This window comes from Hemiselmis andersenii, chromosome 1, assembly GCF_000018645.1.
Source record: "Hemiselmis andersenii chromosome 1, complete sequence; nucleomorph".
Taxonomy (NCBI): domain Eukaryota; class Cryptophyceae; order Cryptomonadales; family Hemiselmidaceae; genus Hemiselmis; species Hemiselmis andersenii.
In genome coordinates, this window is record NC_009977.1 from 182,275 (window position 1) to 200,000 (window position 17,726).

At 26.9% G+C, this 17,726-nt stretch overlaps 17 protein-coding genes and 1 non-coding gene across 18 annotated transcripts in view; 9 read left to right on the top strand and 9 right to left on the bottom strand.

The window, feature by feature from the left end:
• Positions 1 to 34: 34 nt before the first annotated feature.
• HAN_1g162 (cdc48b) lies at positions 35 to 2,377 on the top strand (the record flags this gene model as incomplete). The annotated part of the gene is made up of 1 exon (XM_001712271.1): positions 35 to 2,377. The coding sequence occupies one exon, from the start codon at positions 35 to 37 to the stop codon at positions 2,375 to 2,377; it is 2,343 nt and encodes a 780-aa protein (XP_001712323.1).
• A 433-nt stretch (positions 2,378 to 2,810) lies between these two features.
• On the top strand, positions 2,811 to 3,716 carry HAN_1g163 (hypothetical protein; the record flags this gene model as incomplete). The annotated part of the gene is made up of 1 exon (XM_001712272.1): positions 2,811 to 3,716. The coding sequence occupies one exon, from the start codon at positions 2,811 to 2,813 to the stop codon at positions 3,714 to 3,716; it is 906 nt and encodes a 301-aa protein (XP_001712324.1).
• Positions 3,717 to 3,781: 65 nt separating this feature from the next.
• HAN_1g164 (tubB) lies at positions 3,782 to 5,107 on the bottom strand (the record flags this gene model as incomplete). The annotated part of the gene is made up of 1 exon (XM_001712273.1): positions 3,782 to 5,107. The coding sequence occupies one exon, from the start codon at positions 5,105 to 5,107 to the stop codon at positions 3,782 to 3,784; it is 1,326 nt and encodes a 441-aa protein (XP_001712325.1).
• A 44-nt stretch (positions 5,108 to 5,151) lies between these two features.
• HAN_1g165 lies at positions 5,152 to 5,287 on the bottom strand. Its single transcript is given in 2 exon segments — positions 5,152 to 5,287; positions 5,197 to 5,234. It is a non-coding gene; the product is annotated as a tRNA-Arg (tRNA).
• Positions 5,288 to 5,360: 73 nt separating this feature from the next.
• HAN_1g166 (rpl32) lies at positions 5,361 to 5,744 on the top strand (the record flags this gene model as incomplete). Its single annotated transcript, XM_001712274.1, has 1 exon — positions 5,361 to 5,744. One exon carries the CDS (start codon positions 5,361 to 5,363, stop codon positions 5,742 to 5,744), a length of 384 nt encoding a protein of 127 aa, XP_001712326.1.
• Positions 5,745 to 5,808: 64 nt separating this feature from the next.
• On the top strand, positions 5,809 to 7,293 carry HAN_1g167 (U3snoRNP; the record flags this gene model as incomplete). The annotated part of the gene is made up of 1 exon (XM_001712275.1): positions 5,809 to 7,293. The coding sequence occupies one exon, from the start codon at positions 5,809 to 5,811 to the stop codon at positions 7,291 to 7,293; it is 1,485 nt and encodes a 494-aa protein (XP_001712327.1).
• A 37-nt stretch (positions 7,294 to 7,330) lies between these two features.
• HAN_1g168 (hypothetical protein) lies at positions 7,331 to 7,867 on the bottom strand (the record flags this gene model as incomplete). Its single annotated transcript, XM_001712276.1, has 1 exon — positions 7,331 to 7,867. The coding sequence occupies one exon, from the start codon at positions 7,865 to 7,867 to the stop codon at positions 7,331 to 7,333; it is 537 nt and encodes a 178-aa protein (XP_001712328.1).
• A 175-nt stretch (positions 7,868 to 8,042) lies between these two features.
• On the top strand, positions 8,043 to 8,528 carry HAN_1g169 (hypothetical protein; the record flags this gene model as incomplete). Its single annotated transcript, XM_001712277.1, has 1 exon — positions 8,043 to 8,528. The coding sequence occupies one exon, from the start codon at positions 8,043 to 8,045 to the stop codon at positions 8,526 to 8,528; it is 486 nt and encodes a 161-aa protein (XP_001712329.1).
• A 30-nt stretch (positions 8,529 to 8,558) lies between these two features.
• Positions 8,559 to 11,429, bottom strand: HAN_1g170 (sut; the record flags this gene model as incomplete). Its single annotated transcript, XM_001712278.1, has 1 exon — positions 8,559 to 11,429. The coding sequence occupies one exon, from the start codon at positions 11,427 to 11,429 to the stop codon at positions 8,559 to 8,561; it is 2,871 nt and encodes a 956-aa protein (XP_001712330.1).
• A 162-nt stretch (positions 11,430 to 11,591) lies between these two features.
• Positions 11,592 to 12,797, top strand: HAN_1g171 (eif4A; the record flags this gene model as incomplete). The annotated part of the gene is made up of 1 exon (XM_001712279.1): positions 11,592 to 12,797. One exon carries the CDS (start codon positions 11,592 to 11,594, stop codon positions 12,795 to 12,797), a length of 1,206 nt encoding a protein of 401 aa, XP_001712331.1.
• A 41-nt stretch (positions 12,798 to 12,838) lies between these two features.
• Positions 12,839 to 13,447, bottom strand: HAN_1g172 (ufd; the record flags this gene model as incomplete). Its single annotated transcript, XM_001712280.1, has 1 exon — positions 12,839 to 13,447. One exon carries the CDS (start codon positions 13,445 to 13,447, stop codon positions 12,839 to 12,841), a length of 609 nt encoding a protein of 202 aa, XP_001712332.1.
• A 241-nt stretch (positions 13,448 to 13,688) lies between these two features.
• HAN_1g173 (hypothetical protein) lies at positions 13,689 to 14,918 on the bottom strand (the record flags this gene model as incomplete). The annotated part of the gene is made up of 1 exon (XM_001712281.1): positions 13,689 to 14,918. The coding sequence occupies one exon, from the start codon at positions 14,916 to 14,918 to the stop codon at positions 13,689 to 13,691; it is 1,230 nt and encodes a 409-aa protein (XP_001712333.1).
• A 261-nt stretch (positions 14,919 to 15,179) lies between these two features.
• HAN_1g174 (hypothetical protein) lies at positions 15,180 to 15,539 on the top strand (the record flags this gene model as incomplete). Its single annotated transcript, XM_001712282.1, has 1 exon — positions 15,180 to 15,539. The coding sequence occupies one exon, from the start codon at positions 15,180 to 15,182 to the stop codon at positions 15,537 to 15,539; it is 360 nt and encodes a 119-aa protein (XP_001712334.1).
• A 126-nt stretch (positions 15,540 to 15,665) lies between these two features.
• HAN_1g175 (ubc4) lies at positions 15,666 to 16,109 on the bottom strand (the record flags this gene model as incomplete). The annotated part of the gene is made up of 1 exon (XM_001712283.1): positions 15,666 to 16,109. One exon carries the CDS (start codon positions 16,107 to 16,109, stop codon positions 15,666 to 15,668), a length of 444 nt encoding a protein of 147 aa, XP_001712335.1.
• Positions 16,110 to 16,716: 607 nt separating this feature from the next.
• HAN_1g176 (hypothetical protein) lies at positions 16,717 to 16,890 on the top strand (the record flags this gene model as incomplete). Its single annotated transcript, XM_001712284.1, has 1 exon — positions 16,717 to 16,890. The coding sequence occupies one exon, from the start codon at positions 16,717 to 16,719 to the stop codon at positions 16,888 to 16,890; it is 174 nt and encodes a 57-aa protein (XP_001712336.1).
• A 233-nt stretch (positions 16,891 to 17,123) lies between these two features.
• HAN_1g177 (hypothetical protein) lies at positions 17,124 to 17,285 on the bottom strand (the record flags this gene model as incomplete). The annotated part of the gene is made up of 1 exon (XM_001712285.1): positions 17,124 to 17,285. The coding sequence occupies one exon, from the start codon at positions 17,283 to 17,285 to the stop codon at positions 17,124 to 17,126; it is 162 nt and encodes a 53-aa protein (XP_001712337.1).
• A 75-nt stretch (positions 17,286 to 17,360) lies between these two features.
• Positions 17,361 to 17,510, bottom strand: HAN_1g178 (hypothetical protein; the record flags this gene model as incomplete). Its single annotated transcript, XM_001712286.1, has 1 exon — positions 17,361 to 17,510. The coding sequence occupies one exon, from the start codon at positions 17,508 to 17,510 to the stop codon at positions 17,361 to 17,363; it is 150 nt and encodes a 49-aa protein (XP_001712338.1).
• A 147-nt stretch (positions 17,511 to 17,657) lies between these two features.
• HAN_1g179 (hypothetical protein) overlaps positions 17,658 to 17,726 on the top strand; it is a gene marked incomplete at both ends in the record, with an annotated part of 180 nt that continues 111 nt past the window's right edge. Inside the window, one exon of the mRNA XM_001712287.1 lies at positions 17,658 to 17,726. This exon is cut by the window's right edge and continues 111 nt beyond it. Coding sequence (XP_001712339.1) covers positions 17,658 to 17,726 — 69 coding nt within the window.

The window sequence follows — 17,726 nt, forward strand, 5'->3', positions numbered from 1 at the left end:
AATTGCCGATTTTTGAAAAAATATAAGAAAAAAAATGAATAATAATAAAGAAATTAAAAAAAATCGGCTTCTGGTCGAAGAAGTTCAAAAAGCTGCTGATGATAACTCAGCGGTATACCTTTCTCCTCTTAAAATTGATGAAATGGGCTTATTCAGGGGCGATACTGCTTTGATCAAAGGAAAAAGGAGACGTGATACAGTTTGTATAATAATGGCAGATGAAAGTTGTGAAAAAGAGAAAATAAAAATCAATTCTGTTGTTAGAAATAATTTGCATGTAAAAATTGGAGATATTGTAACAATCCACCAATTTTCTGATTTAAAATTTGGAAAAAGAATTCATGTTTTGCCTTTTGAAGATTCTTTAAAAGACAACAAATGTGATTTTTTTGAATTATATCTCAAACCATATTTTATTGATGCTTATCGACCAATCAAAAAAAATGATAAGTTTATAGTGAATGGACCTTCAGGACCGATCCAATTTCAAGTTATTGAAATCGATCCGGTTGACTATTGTATAGTTGGACCTGATACAATAATTTATTGTGAAGGAGAACCCATCCAAAAAGACAATTCCATGGAAAATAACGAAATCGGCTATGATGATATCGGAGGTTGTAAGAAACAACTTTTTCAAATAAGAGAATTAGTCGAACTTCCACTTCGACATCCCCAATTATTTAGTACTGTAGGTGTTAAGCCTCCTCGGGGAATATTAATGTATGGTCCACCTGGATCCGGAAAAACTTTAATCGCTAGGGCTGTAGCAAATGAAGCAGGAGCTTTTTTATTTGTTATAAATGGACCCGAAATTATGTCCAAATTATCCGGAGAGTCGGAATCAAATCTTCGAAAAGCTTTTGAGGAAGCCGAAAAAAATTCTCCTTCGATTATTTTTATCGATGAAATTGATTCTTTAGCTCCAAAAAGAGATAAAACTCAAGGAGAAGTTGAGAAAAAAATTGTATCCCAGTTGCTAACGTTAATGGATGGTATTTCTCCAAAATCACAGGTTGTTGTTATTGCCTGTACAAATCGACCTAATTCCATTGATCCATCATTAAGACGTTTTGGTAGATTCGATAGAGAAATTGACATTGGAGTACCGGATGAAAAAGGAAGAACTGAAATTTTGGCCATACACACCAAAAGAATGCGTTTGGAAAAGGATGTTGATTTAGAAGAAATATCAAAAGAAACATATGGTTTTGTGGGAGCAGATCTTGCTCAATTATGTACAGAAGCAGCAATGCAATGTGTAAGGAAAAAAATTGAAACGTTTGATATCGATGAAGAAAAAGTTAGTGAAGAAATTTTAGAAACTTTGATAGTAAATCAAAACCATTTTAGAATAGCTTTGGAACAATCTAATCCCAGTGCTTTTCGAGAAACTTCAGTAGAAATTCCAAATATAACTTGGAAAGACATAGGAGGTCTTGAAAACGTAAAGAGAGAATTACAAGAAACTGTTCAATATCCCGTTGAACATCCTGAAAAATTTGAAAAATTCGGAATGCAACCAAGTAAAGGGGTTTTGTTTTATGGTCCTCCTGGTTGTGGGAAAACTCTTCTTGCAAAAGCTATTGCAAATGAATGTCAAGCCAATTTTATTAGCATTAAAGGTCCTGAACTATTAACAATGTGGTTTGGAGAATCTGAAAGTAATGTTAGAGAAGTTTTTGATAAAGCCAGACAAGCAAGTCCTTGCGTTTTATTTTTTGACGAACTTGATTCTATTGCCAGAGCTAGAGGTTCTGGAGGAGGAGACGGTGGAGGCGCCGGAGATCGTGTAATAAATCAAATTTTGACTGAAATTGATGGTGTTGGAGTTAGAAAAAATGTTTTTGTAATTGGAGCTACAAATAGACCAGACATTCTAGATCCTGCAATAATGAGACCTGGGAGATTGGATCAGTTAGTATACATTCCTTTACCTGATCGAAAATCGAGAATTCAAATTTTTAAAGCCACTCTCCGAAAATCTCCTTTATCTAAAGAAATTGACTTAGAAGCTCTCGCTCGTGCCACAAGTGGTTTTTCTGGGGCTGATATAACTGAAATTTGTCAAAGAGCATGTAAATTTGCAATTCGTGAATCAATTTATCAAGATATTGAATCAGAAAAAAATAAAAGAAATAACTTAGATTCAATGGAGCTGGATAGTGGAGAAAAAGATCCTGTTCCCGAAATCACAAAAGCACATTTTTTGGAAGCAATGAAATATGCGCGAAGATCAGTTTCGGATGGAGATATCAGAAAATACGAAATGTTCGCACAAAAATTACAAACCAATCGGGGTTTTGGAAAAGAATTTAAATTTGAAGAAGAAAACAAAAAAAACGAAAATAAAAAAGAGGATGATATTTATTCCTAAAAATATTTTTTGTTTATTTTTAAAAAATTTTCACAAATAAAAATAATATAATTTATAATAATTATTTGCCCTTTTTTTTTATTTTTTAAAAAAAAAGTTTTCCAGAAAAAATTTATTTTTTCATTGAAATCTTGAAAATTTAAAATTTTTTTAACTAAGCAATTTAATTTTTTTTACCAATTGAAAATAATATATTGGAAAAGTTTTCTGTAAAATTAAAAGGTTTTTTTCTTTTTTGAATGGAAGGCTTACTAAGTTTTCTATAGAAAATTTTTATTTTTTTTTTAAATTTTTAAGTTCAAATTAGAATTTCTCTATAAAAATAATGGTTGATCTAGAAAATTTTTTTTGAAATCTTTTATTCTAAAAACTTTATTCGTCCTCCTTAATTTTCCGAGGGAATAGTATAATTAAAAATTTTTTTTTTAAAAAAATGTTGGAATTAAAAAATTTTAGGTTTACTGCTGGAAATGACGGAATATCTTATTTCGGAATTTTTTGGATAGGAGAAGATTTTTCTAGTATAATTAAAACTGTGTTTGGAATTTTTTTCCTTTTTTTTTTTTTTAATTTTGACAAAAATTTAGAATATTATAGTCCTTTTAAAAAAAAATTCTCTTATGGAAATTTTCGTATATACTTCCTTTTGGTTATTATCGTTTATAGTTCTTTTAAAACGTTTTCAAGTGATCCAGGGATCGTGCCAAGATCAAAAAATTTTCTCAAAAAGATAGATCACAATTTAGTTCTTACGTGTCCCCAATATAAAAGATTTGTAATAAATGGTTGCAATTTTCAATTAAAGTTTTGTGAAACTTGTGGAGTATGGAGACCTCCTCGAACCAGTCATTGTTCTTCTTGTAATAACTGTGTTATGAAATTTGATCATCATTGTCCTTGGATAGGAACTTGTATAGGATATAGAAATTATCGTTCTTTTCTGTTATTTTTAATTTCTATATTTTGGTATTTAATTCTTTATGTTTATGAGATTGTACGGCTAGCGTTTTCTGAAGCGACTTTGTTCAAGTTAAAATTGATTTATTTTAAAAATAAATTCAATAAAAAAATTTTTACAGAATTGCTATTTTTTTTCGTGATAGCAATGCTAGTGATTTGTGCATTCACTTTTACTGCTTCTTTATTAAGTTTCCATTTTTATTTAAGTTTGATTGGAAAAACAACTTCAGAACTTATTAAAACAGGAGACAAAAATTTTTGGGTTATAAATTCACGAAAAGAATTTATGAAAAAAACTTGCAAATATAATAGACCAGGTTTAATACAAAAAGCAACCAAAAAAAAAAGAAAGGTAAATTTTCTATTTTTAAGAAATTAAGTTTTTTCCACATTTAAAAAAAAAAAAAATCTAAAAAGTACAAACTTAAAATTTTTTTATGGTAATTAATATAAATCATCATCTTCATAACCTAATTCATCTGCTTTAGCTTCTTGATATTGTTGATATTCCGATACTAAATCATGCATATTGCTTTCTGCTTCTGTGAATTCCATTTCATCCATTCCTTCTCCGGTAAACCAATGGAGAAAAGCTTTTTTTCTAAACATGGCCTGAAATTGCTCTCCTACTCTTTTGAATAAATCTTGAATTGAAGTTGAATTTCCAATAAAAGCAGAGGACATACGAATTCCTTTGGGGGGAATATCACAGACTGAAGATTTTATATTATGGGGAATCCATTCTACAAATTGGTCAAATTGTTTATTTTGAATACTAATCATTTGATCATCTACTTCTTTTGTCGACATTCTTCCTCGAAAATAGGCAGCTGCTGTTAAATAACGCCCATGTTTTGGATCACATGCAACCATCATGTTTTTGGAATCAAACATTTGTTGAGTTAATTCTGGAACCGTCAAAGAACGATATTGTTGAGATCCACGAGATCCTAAAGGTGCAAATCCAACAATAAAAAAGTGCAATCGTGGAAAAGGAACTAAATTAACTGCTAGTTTTCGCAAATCGGCATTTAATTGTCCCGGAAATCGTAAAGAACAAGTAATTCCAGACATAACTGCTGAGACTAGATGATTTAAATCGCCATAACTTGGTTTTTCTAATTTTAAAGTTCTGAAACAAATATCATATAAAGCTTCATTGTCAATGCAAAAAACTTCATCAGCATTTTCAATAAGCTGATTAATGGATAAAGTACAATTATAAGGTTCTACAACCGTATCTGAAACTTTTGGAGAAGGAACCACTGAATAAGTGCACATCATTTTATCGGGATATTCTTCACGAATTTTGGAAATCAAAAGTGTTCCCATTCCAGAACCTGTTCCCCCTCCCAAAGAATGGGCGATTTGGAAACCTTGTAAACAATCGCATTGTTCGGTTTCTTTTCGAACTACATCAATAACAGAATCGATCAATTCAGCTCCCTCTGTGTAATGCCCTTTGGCCCAATTGTTTCCTGCTCCGGATTGTCCAAAAACAAAATTATCCGGACGAAATAGTTTTCCGTAATTACCAGCCCGAACGGAATCCATTGTTCCGGGTTCAAGATCAATTAAAATGGCTCTGGGTACGAACCGGTTTCCCGTTGCTTCGTTGTAATAAACGTTTATTCTTTCGAGTTGTAAATCTGTTTTACCAATATATTTACCATTAAAATCGATTCCATGTTCGTCTGAAATAACTTCCCAAAATTTAGCCCCGATTTGATTTCCGCACTGTCCAGCTTGGATATGTACTATTTCTCGCATTTTTAAAAAAAAAAATTTAAAGACAACTTGTCTTTATTTTAGGTTTTTTTTAGGAGAAAAAAAGAGTTTTAATCAATTTTTGAGAAAAAAATCCCAGGTGGGATTCGAACCCACAATCTTCTGTTAACCAAAATTAACCAATTTAGGAGACAGACGCTTTATCCGTTAGGCCACAGGGACTTTTTTAAATAATACATCATTAATTTATTACATTTTATTTTTTGAAACTCTTTCTAATATAAATTTTTTAAATATGGTGAAAAAAATTCCTGTCATAAAAAAAAAAATTAAAAAATTTAATCGACATCATAGCGATCGTTATAAAAGATTAAAAAAAAATTGGAGAAAACCTAAAGGAATAGATTCGTGTGTTCGTAGAAGATTTAAAGGAAGAACCTTAATGCCTAATATTGGATATGGATCGGATAAAAGAACGAAAAACTTTCTAAAGAATGGACTTTTCAAGGTCAAGATTGAAAATATAAGAGAATTGAAATCATTAGCGATGTCAAATAAAAAAATCTCAATTGAAATTTCTAAAAGAATAAGTTCTTTTAAAAAAAAAAAGATTGTTGATTTGGCTTTAATAATGGATATAAAAATAAACAATCCTTTAATTTTAAAAAAAGGTGATTAAAAAAAACCTTAAGTTACATAGTTAAATTTTTTAATTAATCAAACATTTAATAATTTTTTTTTGCATGTTTACAAACTTTTTAAAAACGTCGAATATAAATGAAAATAGTTCCAAAACGATTATTTCGAATATAAAAAATGGCGATCGAAATTTTTTTGAATTTGTTGTTATTTGTACATCAAAGGTGTTTTTTTTTACGGGAAAAAATTCAAAAATCAAATCAAAAATTGTTTCGAAAAAAAATATTTTTTCAAACGGAAATTTTCGACCCAAAGAAATTCGACTTTTTGCTTTATGTGGTAGTGATAAAAAAATTGATATAATAGATTTTCAGAAAAACAAAGTAATTAGAAGTTTTTATGCCCACAAAGGAAAGGTAAACGATGTTTGTTTTTCGGAAAATAAAATTAATGTTCTCTCGGGAGGAGACGACAAATCTTTACGTTTATGGGATTTATCTACTCAGAAATGTATATCAACATTTAATCATCATAAGAATATTGTTTCAGGGGTCTCTTATTTTCCTTATCAAAAGAACATTGCAGCTTCTTCTTCTTTTGACGGAAAAATTAGAATTTTCGATTTTTGTTATATTAATTTAATGGTTTCTTTTTTCGATCACAAAAGCCCTGTTGAAAAATTAAAATTTTCTCAAAATCAAAAAGACATAATTAGTTTGGGCGGGACCTTTTTGAAAATTTGGGATTTAAACGTTAAAAAAGAAAAATTTATTTTAAAAGAAAAAAAACCCCTTTTAACTATGGATTTTTTTGAAAATGATTCGATCCTTTATAGCAATTTCAGAAACGAAATTAAAAAACTTAACCTCCTAAATCATAAGATATATTCGGTTTTTTGTTTTAAATTTCCTGTTATTTGTATTTCTTCTTCTCTCAGTTCATTTGCTATAGGTCTATCTAACGGAAATATTTGTATTAAACGTTTTTGTTTAAAAATATTTTCTCAAAATCAAAAAATTTCGAAAAAAGTTTTTTTCCAAAATCAAGATATAAAAAATTTTCACATAGATTCTTCCTCAAATTTTTTTTATTATCCTTCAAATGAAAAAAGATCAAAAAAAAAAATTATAAAAATTCCTTTTTTAAAAAAGTTTACAAAAGGTTTTTTAAAAAAAAAGAAAAAAGATACAAACTTCAATCATGAAAAAAATTCTTTTCGTTCATTTATAGATCAAGGTTTATATCTAGAAGGAATTAATTTTTTGTCAAAAGTAAAAAACCCTTATTTTATTTTTTGTTTAATGAAAATTTTTAAAAACAAAAATGTTTTAAAAAATTTTATGGTTTATTTTAGCAAGAATTTTTTGAATTTTTTTTTTGATTTGTTTAAAAAAAATTTTGTGGCTTTTTCTTCTTTAGATATTTTTTCAATTTTTTATAATATTATAAAAAAAAACGGAAAGGTTTTTGATCGGTTACTAGATTTTGGGAAATTAAAAAAAATTTTTGTTTTTTTTAAAAAAAAAAAAATTAATTTTAAAATTAGAAAATTATTGGTGATTTATAAAAATTTATTTGGTTTTGTTTAAAATATTTTTGATTATGGTTAACTATAATTTAGTTATTTTAAAAGAGGCAAAGGAAATAAAGAAAAAATTGTATGGTTTTTTTTATGTTTAAAAATTCCATGGCTCCAATTTTATCAAATTTCAACGCATTGATTTTATTTTTTATAATTTGAATTCCATTCCAAAGTTTTAAAGATCGTATTGAAAAAATTTCTTCTATCAAAGATATTTCTTTTATAAATAAAAAGTTTGAATTTTTTTTTTTTTGAAAACTAAGAAAACTTAGTTCTCTGTAAAAATATGGAAGATTTTGAAGTAATGGAGTTTTTTTTTCAAGAAGAATTTTTTTTTCCAGCCATTCAGTTTTTAACCAATTAGGGTTTTGTATTTTACATAAATTGGAATCTTCCAAAATAATTGCGATCCAAATTTTTATTTTTATTTTTTCTCCTTTTTTAAAAGGCCCGATTTGTAAGGTAAGTAAGTTAAATTTACGAAAAGATTTTAAAATTAAAACTGTTGTTAAATTTTCATAAAAGAGAAAATTTCTTTGCAAACTTAAATCATTATAAAAAGATTTATTATTATAAGTCATGGAGGTTTGTTTTTTTTTTAATAAATTTCTCCATTTATATTATTTAAAAATGAAATTATTAATAACTCCAAGAAAATTTTTATTTTTTTTTTTTTTAAATTTTAAAAAATTATAAAATAAAAAATTAAAAATTTTTGAATTTAAAAAAAACTCAGGGGGTGTGAAAAAAAAAAAAATGAATACAGTCCAAAAAATTAAATTTAAAAAAAAAATAAAAATTAATTTCCGAAAATGGAGTCCTTTTTCTATTCGATTTTTAAATTTCATAAAAAATATTTTAGATCCTGAATTACCAAAGACTTTGATTTTTTTGAAAGTTATGTTTTTGGAAGGAATTTTCATAAAAAATTTCAAGAGTTGTCCTTTTTTAGCTTTTCGTATTTGGATTGTTCCTACTAGTGAAAAGTGCTCTATGTCTTCTTTAATTGGTATTTATTTAGAAAATATTTTTTTACAAAAGCCGATACAAGAAAATCTGAATTTTTTTTTGCCGAAAAATTGGAATTGGAAATTTTCATTTGAAATTCCTAGTTTTTCTCATTACAAATCAGAATCATATACCAAACAATTAAATGATAAAGAAAGGATATCAGCTGCTTTCGAAAACAGAGGTGTTAGAGGAACAGTAAATAGAAGTTATATAAAAAAAAATATTTTTTAAAAAATGGTAAAAAAATTTAATTAATTTTTTTTAAAAAAACTCTTTTTTTGTCCATTTGGTTTTCCAGCTTATTGCTGCTTCTACTGCATCGTGAACTCTCGAGAAAATATGAGTTGGTTTAATTATTTCATCTAAATTACTGACTTTCATTAATTTGGTTACTTGATCATTTACATTAGCTAAACCAAAAAAAACTCCTTGTTTTATATATTTTTTTGCGATTTCAGATAGAACCCCCAAACCTGTAGAATCTATGTCTGTCATTCCTCTGCAATCCAATAATACAAAAAAAAGAGGAACAGGATTTATTTCCTTATATTCTTCTTCTTTTTGATAAATTTTTTTTCTCAATACATTTGCGTTTACAAAGAAAAGAGGTGCATCCATTTTTAATAAAATTCCTCCAGGAGTTTTAATGCATCCCGAATATAAATCAATATCTCGGTAAACTACGGTGTTTGGTATTCTTCCTAGAACCGATATATTTGGTTTGATTGAAAACCATAGGACAAATACCAATGAAACTCCCACTGCCATAGCGATTCCCCATTCAACTCCGAAAACAAAAGTTGAAATTAAGGAAATCATAAAAGCAAAAAAATCTAATCGCCTAACTTTGAAAAGATATTGTGCTTCTTTAGCTTCAATAAGATTTATTACAGAAGTTAGTATAATCGAAGCTAAGGTTACGTTTGGGAGGTAGGTGAAAAGAGGTGTAAAAAATAGATAAGTTAAAATAATAACAATTCCTGTTATAATCCCTGCAACATGAGTTTTTCCTCCCGCTGAATCAAGAACCGCTGTACGGCTAAAACTTCCTGCCATTGGAAACCCGCCTACAAAACTCCCAATAAAATTGGTCATCCCGGAACCAATCAATTCTTGATCTGGAACAATTTTGTACCCATGTTTGTCTGCTACTTTAGTTGCAATTGCCATTGTTTCTAGAAAATTAATGAAAGAAATCGTTAGAACCGTTGGAGCTACCTTTGTGAGTTCGTTAAAAACAGGTCCTTTTATACTAGGAAATCCTTTTGGAATTTTATTCTGAATTGAAATACCAAATCTATTTAATTTGAAAATTTGAGTCAAAGATATGGAAAGAAAAACACAGATTATTGGTCCCGGCAATTCTAACTTAAATTTTTTATTGACATATTTTACGAATAATATAAAGAATGTGTTAATTGTTCCAAATAAAAATGGTTGCCATCGAAATTTTTTAATATTTGTAACATAGTTGTAAAGAGTAAGAATTGGATAATGTGATTTGTTAACGTTATAACCTAAAACATGCTGAAGCTGACTAAGAATAATAACAAAAGCTGCTGCATTGGTAAAACCTTGAATGACGGGTTTTGATATAAAATTGATTATAAATCCTATTTTGATCAATCCCATGAAAATTTGAGTTAATCCAACGCAAAAAGCAATTAATAAAGCGAACGAAGTTTTTTCGCTTTGGGAATAATCATAACCAGCTTTATTTGTTGACATTGTAATTTGGGAAACTAATAATGAGATCAAGGCAACTGGCCCAAAACCCAAATGTCTAGATGTTCCAAAAATTGGATAAATTAGTAAAGGCAATCCTGAAGAATAAAGACCGTATTCTGGGGATAAACCTGCTAATTTTGCATAAGCCATTCCTTGAGCTATTAATAAAACTCCAACAGTAACTCCAGCAATAAAATCATCTTTTAAATATTTTCTCCAGTTATATTGGGGAAACCAAGTTAAAATTGGTAAATAATTATATAAAGCCCATGTTAAAGAATAAGTTAAATTTTTATTTTTATATTTTCGTTTTTTCTCTGGATTTTCTTTTCCAGTAATTTCTTTTGATTTTTTTTTATTGTCATTGGACGTTTGTGAAAAAGTTTCTTTTAACGAAGGGTTAGAAAAATTAGGGGTTTCATAGTTACTAAAAGAATCTTCTTTATTTAAATTTTTTAATAAATTTTTCCACCCATCTCCAACACAATCATAATAAATTTTTTTGATTTTTTTTAAGATTTGGTCAATTCTTACATCTTTTGAATTTTTTTCATTTTCAATAATTATTTCGGAAAGTTTTAAACGAAAATGTTCCAATCTTTCCATAATATGAAAAGTTTTGAACTGAATTGGACTAGTTTCAAGGTTATTCCAATTGTTTTTTTGATATACTGTTCCAAAATTTAATAATTTGGGTTCGAAGTTAAATCTAGTTGTGGATTTAACAAATTTTTCTTTTTCATCGACTAATTTTTGGGTATCATTTTTTATTTTCCCTTCTTTTACTTTTCGAAACAATTTGTGGGTAGAAAAATTATTAGGGGTGGCTTCTGTTAGTTTATTTTCTTCTCTTGGAAAAAAGGAAACAAATATTAAAAGTCTAGATATGTTATCCATATAAGAATTAAGGATTTTAACGTAATATTGCCGAATAAAGATTATTTTGAAAATTAATTCGGATATTTGAGAATGGAATTTTTTATACAAGGAAATTAACACTTTGTTGGAATAATTAAGGTTTTCTTTTTTTCTTTTTGAGTTTTTTGTTATTTTTGTTATTTTTATTTCTTCTTGGTCCGATACAGAAAAAAATTCAGAAACTTCTTTTTCTTTCGACAAATAAAAATTTTTTATATTTTGCAAATTTTTTATTGATATTTCAAGTTCTTTTTGTTGAAAAATCAAAACCTTTTTACAAAAAATTAAAAAATTTTTCCGGATTCTAAATGTGGATTTAATATTTACCATTGTAGTCCAAACAAATTTTACTAGATTTTCAACATACCCATAGTTAATTTTATATTTCATAAAAAGTTTGCTGGGATCATTTTTTTTTTTGGGAAGAAAAGGATTTTGATTATTTTCCTCCAAATCAACTAGGTTACTACATTTTTCAGAGGTCATTTTTAGTTTTTTTAGCTTTTTTTAATTATTATTAAAAAATTATTTTTTATTAATTTTTAAATTTATATAAAAAAATCATTTTTATATATAAAAAAAATTCTATTAAATTTCCAAAAGTTTACGTTTTAAAAAGCCTTTTTATTTTTATAATATTAAAAAAAAATGGAAAAAGAAGGGTCTGAAAAACTAAACGAGAATGATGATGAATTTTTTCCCGAAAAAATTGGAGAATTTTCTGATATGGGTTTAAAAAAAGAAATTCTACAAGGAATTTTTAAATATGGGTTTGAAAAACCCTCACTTATTCAACAAAAAGGAATCCTTCCGATTATTCATAAAAAAGACTTAATCGCCCAAGCACAATCCGGTACTGGAAAAACAGCAACTTTTGTCATAGGAACTTTACAAAATGTTCAATACGATGTTTTTCAAGTTCAATGTATGGTAGTATGTCCTTCACGAGAACTTGCGAATCAGATTAAAATTGTATACGAATCAATAGGAAAATTTACCAAAATAAGGACCCAGGAATGTATTGGGGGAACCAAAATTAAAGATGATCGACAGTTACTTTTTTCTAAAAAACCCCATATTATAATTGGAACTCCTGGAAGATTATTCGATATTTTATCAATCGAAAAACTTTTGTCTCAAAAACTAGAATATCTTGTTATAGATGAAGCAGATGAAATGTTTTCTCGAGGATTCAAAGTTCAAATATTTAGGATTTTTAAATATTTACCCAAAGAGTGTAAAATTGGTTTGTTTTCAGCTACTTTGCCAAAGGAAATTTTGCAAGTGATCGAACTTTTTATTTCTGATCCGGTTAGGATTCTAGTAAAAAAAGAAGAGCTTACTTTAGAGGGAATTAAACAATTTTATATTCCTATCGAAAAAGAAGAATGGAAATTAGAGGCTTTGTTTGATATTTATCGGTCAATTAAAGCAGAACAATCTATCATTTATGTAAATGCAAGAAAAAAAGTCGAATGGCTTGCAAATAAAATGAAATTAAATGATTTTTCAATTGCTTTTATCCATGGGGAAATGGAACAAAGCGAAAGATCTGAAACGATGAAAAATTTCCGATTTGGAAAATTTCGTGTTTTAATTACGACGGATTTACTTTCTAGAGGCATTGATATTGAAAAAGTTAATTTTGTTATTAATTATGACCTACCTCAATATAAAGAGAGTTACATTCACAGGATTGGACGTTCAGGTAGATTTGGAAAAAAAGGGGTTGCAATCAATTTTTTATCAAGAGTTGATGTGGATAACTTAAGAGAAATCGAGGCGTATTATAGTACTGTCATTGCCTTAATACCTGAAGATTTTACTGATTTTGATTTTACAGTAAATACATAAAAAAAATTGGGTTTTAAAATTTAAAATAGTTTGATTTCTTTTTAATCTGACGACTCTTCGTAATTGTTATTTTCATTTTTAAATTTTTCTTTTTCCAGATTATGGCTATTATTTGGGGCAATAAAATCCACATTAACATCGGTTTCAACAATAGATATCGCGTTTCCCGGTTTTACTTCAACTACATTTAACCAATAAATTATTTCATTATACTCGATCGAAATGGTATCTGATTTTGTTAAACAAGTGAAATTTCTTAATTTTGATTCAAGAACAGCTTTGGTATTTGAAATGTCCAAAAAATCCAAGGTTTGGGGTTGAATTTTAACAAAAGTTCCCTTTTCTAAATGTTTATAACGAAAACTTATTTTTTCTCCTTCGCAAATAGCCAAATTTTGCATCATCCAATATGGAATATACGCACATCCTTCATCTGCAATAAATTCCATTACTCCACAATGAGTAACTCTACCTGAAAACTTGCTTTTTAATTCAAACATTAAAGGCCACTCAACATCAAGCGTACTTAAATTTTCGAGTATAGAAGGTGGTAAAACAATTTTATCTCCTTTTTCTAGTTCGAATTTTTGAATGAAAGACACGGGATAACATTTTAATTGAAAATCAAAAATCAGGTTTTTTTTTTCCATTAAATATTTTAGAAGTTAAAAATTTTTATAAAAATTATTTAATTTCTTTTTTATATTTAAAAATTCATTTCTTTGTCCAAAAAGAAAAATAACCAGAACCCTTTTTTTTTTTTTTTTTTTTTTTTTTTTTTTTTTTTTGGAAATTAACAATTTTAATTTTTTATAAATTTTCTTCTTTTTTTAAACCTATGGCCTTACGGAAAAAAAAATTTTTTTAACAGAGAACAATTTTTCTTGTCGATTAAAAAAGAGACCAACCGAGGAAAAAAGAAATTGGTAAATTAAAAAAAGTAAATAAAATACGGCGCCACAAAATATCTTTTTGTCCATTCAGCTTTTTAAAGGTTTCCGGTAAATAGTTTAAAACAAAAAAATTATTAATTAGTTGACGATTTTGCTCGATAAAATAGTGATTAGTATTTTTGTCTATATAGTTGGTTAAAAAAAATTCTGTTTCTGGAAAACAAAACATGAATAATTTCGCGAAAATTGACCAGCGAATTTTTTTTTTCTCCAATTTTTTTTGATAGATATTTAAAATTGAACCGACCATTTTTCTTTTCTGAAAAATTGAAAAATGAAGAAAACTGGGTAAGGAACTTTTTGGTTTTTCGAAAAAACCAGAAATTTTTTCTCTTTCTTTTTTTATCCGATAAATATTTATATCAAAAAACCAGTCTATTTTGTCTAGATTATTTCGAACATTTTGTGTTTTAAAAAGTAAACTTGTCACTTGACTTTGTGGTATAAGATGTGATGGTTTTTTTTCTGTAGCTCTTTTTTTAGTTTTTGTTTTTCGAATTGAGTAGGCCGAAAGTAATGTCTGAATTCTCTTTATAAATTTTTCATTTTCCCATGAACTATGGAACATGTCGACGAAAAAAGAATGGGTTTTAGCTATTTGGGAGGAATTTAACCTCTTTTTTATTTTTTTATTTACGTGAATTTGCGTAAGTTCGAACACAAGTTTATTGAATTTAATTTTTTTATGAGTATTTTTCTCTCTCCCTATGATGGCGCATTGATTTCCCCAATTAACTTTTTTTTGAAAAATACCTAAGAAAATATAGTAACGACAGAGAAGATTGATCAGTAAAAAAAGGCCACGCCAGGAAGACTTTTTTTTTTTTTGCTTTAGCTCAGCTAAATCATTTTCAATAAAAATTATTTTATCTTCGATGTAAAATACTTCAATTTTCATTATATTTATCAAAAAAAGAATTCTTTTTGGAGTGGAAAGATGTTTTTTTAAAATTTTTTTAAATTTTTGATAAAAAGAAAGTAGTTTTTTTTGATTGAAAAAACAGATAGTTTTTCTTTCTTTTTTTATCAACAATAATGAAAGATAGGAAGAGAATATTACTAAATCCTGGATAAGAAATTTCATTTGGTACCATAATTTTTTATTCAAAAAATAAAAAAAAGGCTCAAAAAAGCATTTCTTTCGAAAAGAGTTATGAGATAAAGGCATGATTTTAAAAAATTAGTTTTTTCTTTTTTTTTCTCTCTTTCTCTCCAGAGTTTTTCTTTTTTTAATGTAAAATCGCTTAGAAATTTTTCTATTTTATGACACGTGTCTTTTATTACAGGTTACTTTGAGCTTTTTTTTTTACCTGCGAAATATAAATTTTTTCCTTTCCCGACTTCTTTTTGATTTATTTGAAATTTCGAACTTTTTTTAATAAATTTTGAAAAGTACTTTCCAACCAAGAATATTAAAGAATAAAATTTGATGTATTCGAAAAAACACCTTTCCCCCCCCAAGCGTTTCGTTGTTTTTTCTGAATGGAGTCAAAAGATATATAATAAAAAATTTTTGTTACTAGAAACAAGTTTCCACAGTCTGATAAAAAAACGTCCTATTCAATTTTTAAACAAAAAAAAAAAAAAATTAAAAGTAGAGTCGGCCTTTCTTTATCTATCAAACTCATCAATTCGTTTTAAAAAAAATATAACAAAAACTATTGCGATAAATATATTTCCTCGATTTTTATATTATTTACAAGATTTATCTTTATCTATAAATTTCATAATTTTTTTCTCGTTTTTCGTCTTACATATTAATTCTTTTTTTGTATTTTTAAAAAATTAAGCCAAACATTTGCATCTTTTCGTCTCCCTTTTTTTTCTGTTTAAAGAAAAAAAAAATTGGGGAATATAAAAATAGCTAGGTCCGGTTCCTCTTGTTTTTTCTTAGCTTTTTTTAGATAGAATGTGTTTATGTTGCATATCTTTGTGTCCATTCTTGTGCAGTTGCCTCATATCGTGATCGATTTTCTTTAAAAACACGCGCAATTTCGGGAACTAAAGGATCGTCTGGATTTGGGTCAGTTAATAATGAACTTATCGACAGTAAAACTTTTGAAATCGTTAATGCAGGGCTCCATTGATCTCGTAGAATATCTAAGCATATATTGCCGTTAGAATTAATATTTGGATGATAAATACGGGTAATGAATTGAACTTTGGGAGGCTTAAACGGATAATCTGTTGGAAATGTGATACCGAGAAAAAATACGCCTCCACTATAAGGAGAGTCTCCTGGACCAATTATAGAAGCTGTCCATTTAAATAAATTATCACCAATAGGACCAGCAGAACAATTAGATGGAGGATCTTTCATTAAATCTTTTAATTCTTTTTGGATTCGTTTTGTAGCCATTAATGTTTTTTTTTTTTTTCTATACTCTTTAAATAAAAAGTTTAAAAATGTTTTGGTTTGCGGTTGGGCTAACTAGGGCTAAATTTCATTTTTTTTATATTTTTTAAAAAAAAAGAAATATATTTGTTTTTTTTTTAAATATAAATACTTAATTTTTTTTTAAATAAATATTAAAAACACCGTACACGGATAATATTATTCCCTTAGATAAGGGAAAAGCTGATTAATATATTGTTGTTGTTGTACTTTCAAAACATTAATAAAATAATGGTTTGAGCCTATTGTTCTGATCTATTTTTTTTTCCATTCTTTTAGCGAATTCCATATTAGACAAAACAACACGCACCATAAATCTATCCAGTAAAATTTTTAAAGAAAACTTTTTTTGCACAGACAGAGAATAAATACCCTATATCTCTTGTTATTTTTTTAAAAAAAAAAGAAAAAAAAAAAAGCCTTCCGAAAAATTTTCTTTAATTTCTTTTTTCAAATATATGCTAATGCATATTAAAGAAAAAAAAAAAAAAAAAAAGAAAAAATTTTTTTTTTTGACTTTTTTTAATATTTAATAACTTTTTCTCTTATTTTTTTTTGTAAAAAAAAAAAAATGGAGAAAAAAAGCTTGTTAAACATAAAATTTAAAAGAGTCAAAAGAAAAAGGAGACTATTGAAATCGGTAACGTTTTGCTATAACACTCGAAAAAGTCTTGGTTTAACTATTGAAGTTCGCTTGTCTTTTTTTCTCTTTTCCCTTTTTTTACCAAAAAAAAGCATGCTGTAAGCTGACCAAGACTTTGTTGTACGCAAAAAAAAAAAAAAAAAATTAATGTCGTGTAAAATAAATGTATTTTTAAATTCATTTTTTTTTCCCTTTTTTTTTTTAGTAAAATTTTACTAGAAAAAAAAAAAGAAAAAAAGAAAAAAAATGTGAATTTATCTTTTTTCCAAAAAAAATTTTTCTTTTTCTAATTATGGCTTTTCTTGATTTTTCTTCTTTTTTTCTTCTCTATTCTTTCAAATTAAGACCATACTTATAAAAAAAGTTGTACGGAAAAATAAAATAAAATTTAAAGGGACCATGTGGTAGGCGTATGAGTTTGAAAAATAGAAAAAAAGAAAGTTTTTTCTTAAATGAATGATATTCTTAATTCTCTCTTTCACTCTTTGATACTCCATGTATGTCCTAGAAAATCCACTTGTATTTCGGTAGCATTTAAAATTGAATTTTTTGGTTATTTATTCTTTTTGTTTTTAGAGAAGAGGAAGAAATAAAAAAAAAAAAAAAAAAAAAAATTTCTTCTTCTTCTTTTCGTGAAGGAATAAAAAGACTTTAAAAAAAATTTCATTTGCTATAACGTTGATACTGGGTGAAGAAGCTAAAAGCAAAGCATTGTAGAACATAGTGAATATTATCTATAATTTTTTCATAAAAATTTTTGCGAAAATTAGTTATAGTAAAAAAAAATAAAAATTCTTGTTCTTATTTATCATAGAATAAGAAGACAAAGATAAAAAAATGTTTTTCAATGTTAGTTATTATTAACTGTAATGAAAATTTTTTTATTGACACAGGATTTTTCAGTGCTTTTTTTTTTTAAGGTTTTTTTCATTCCTTTT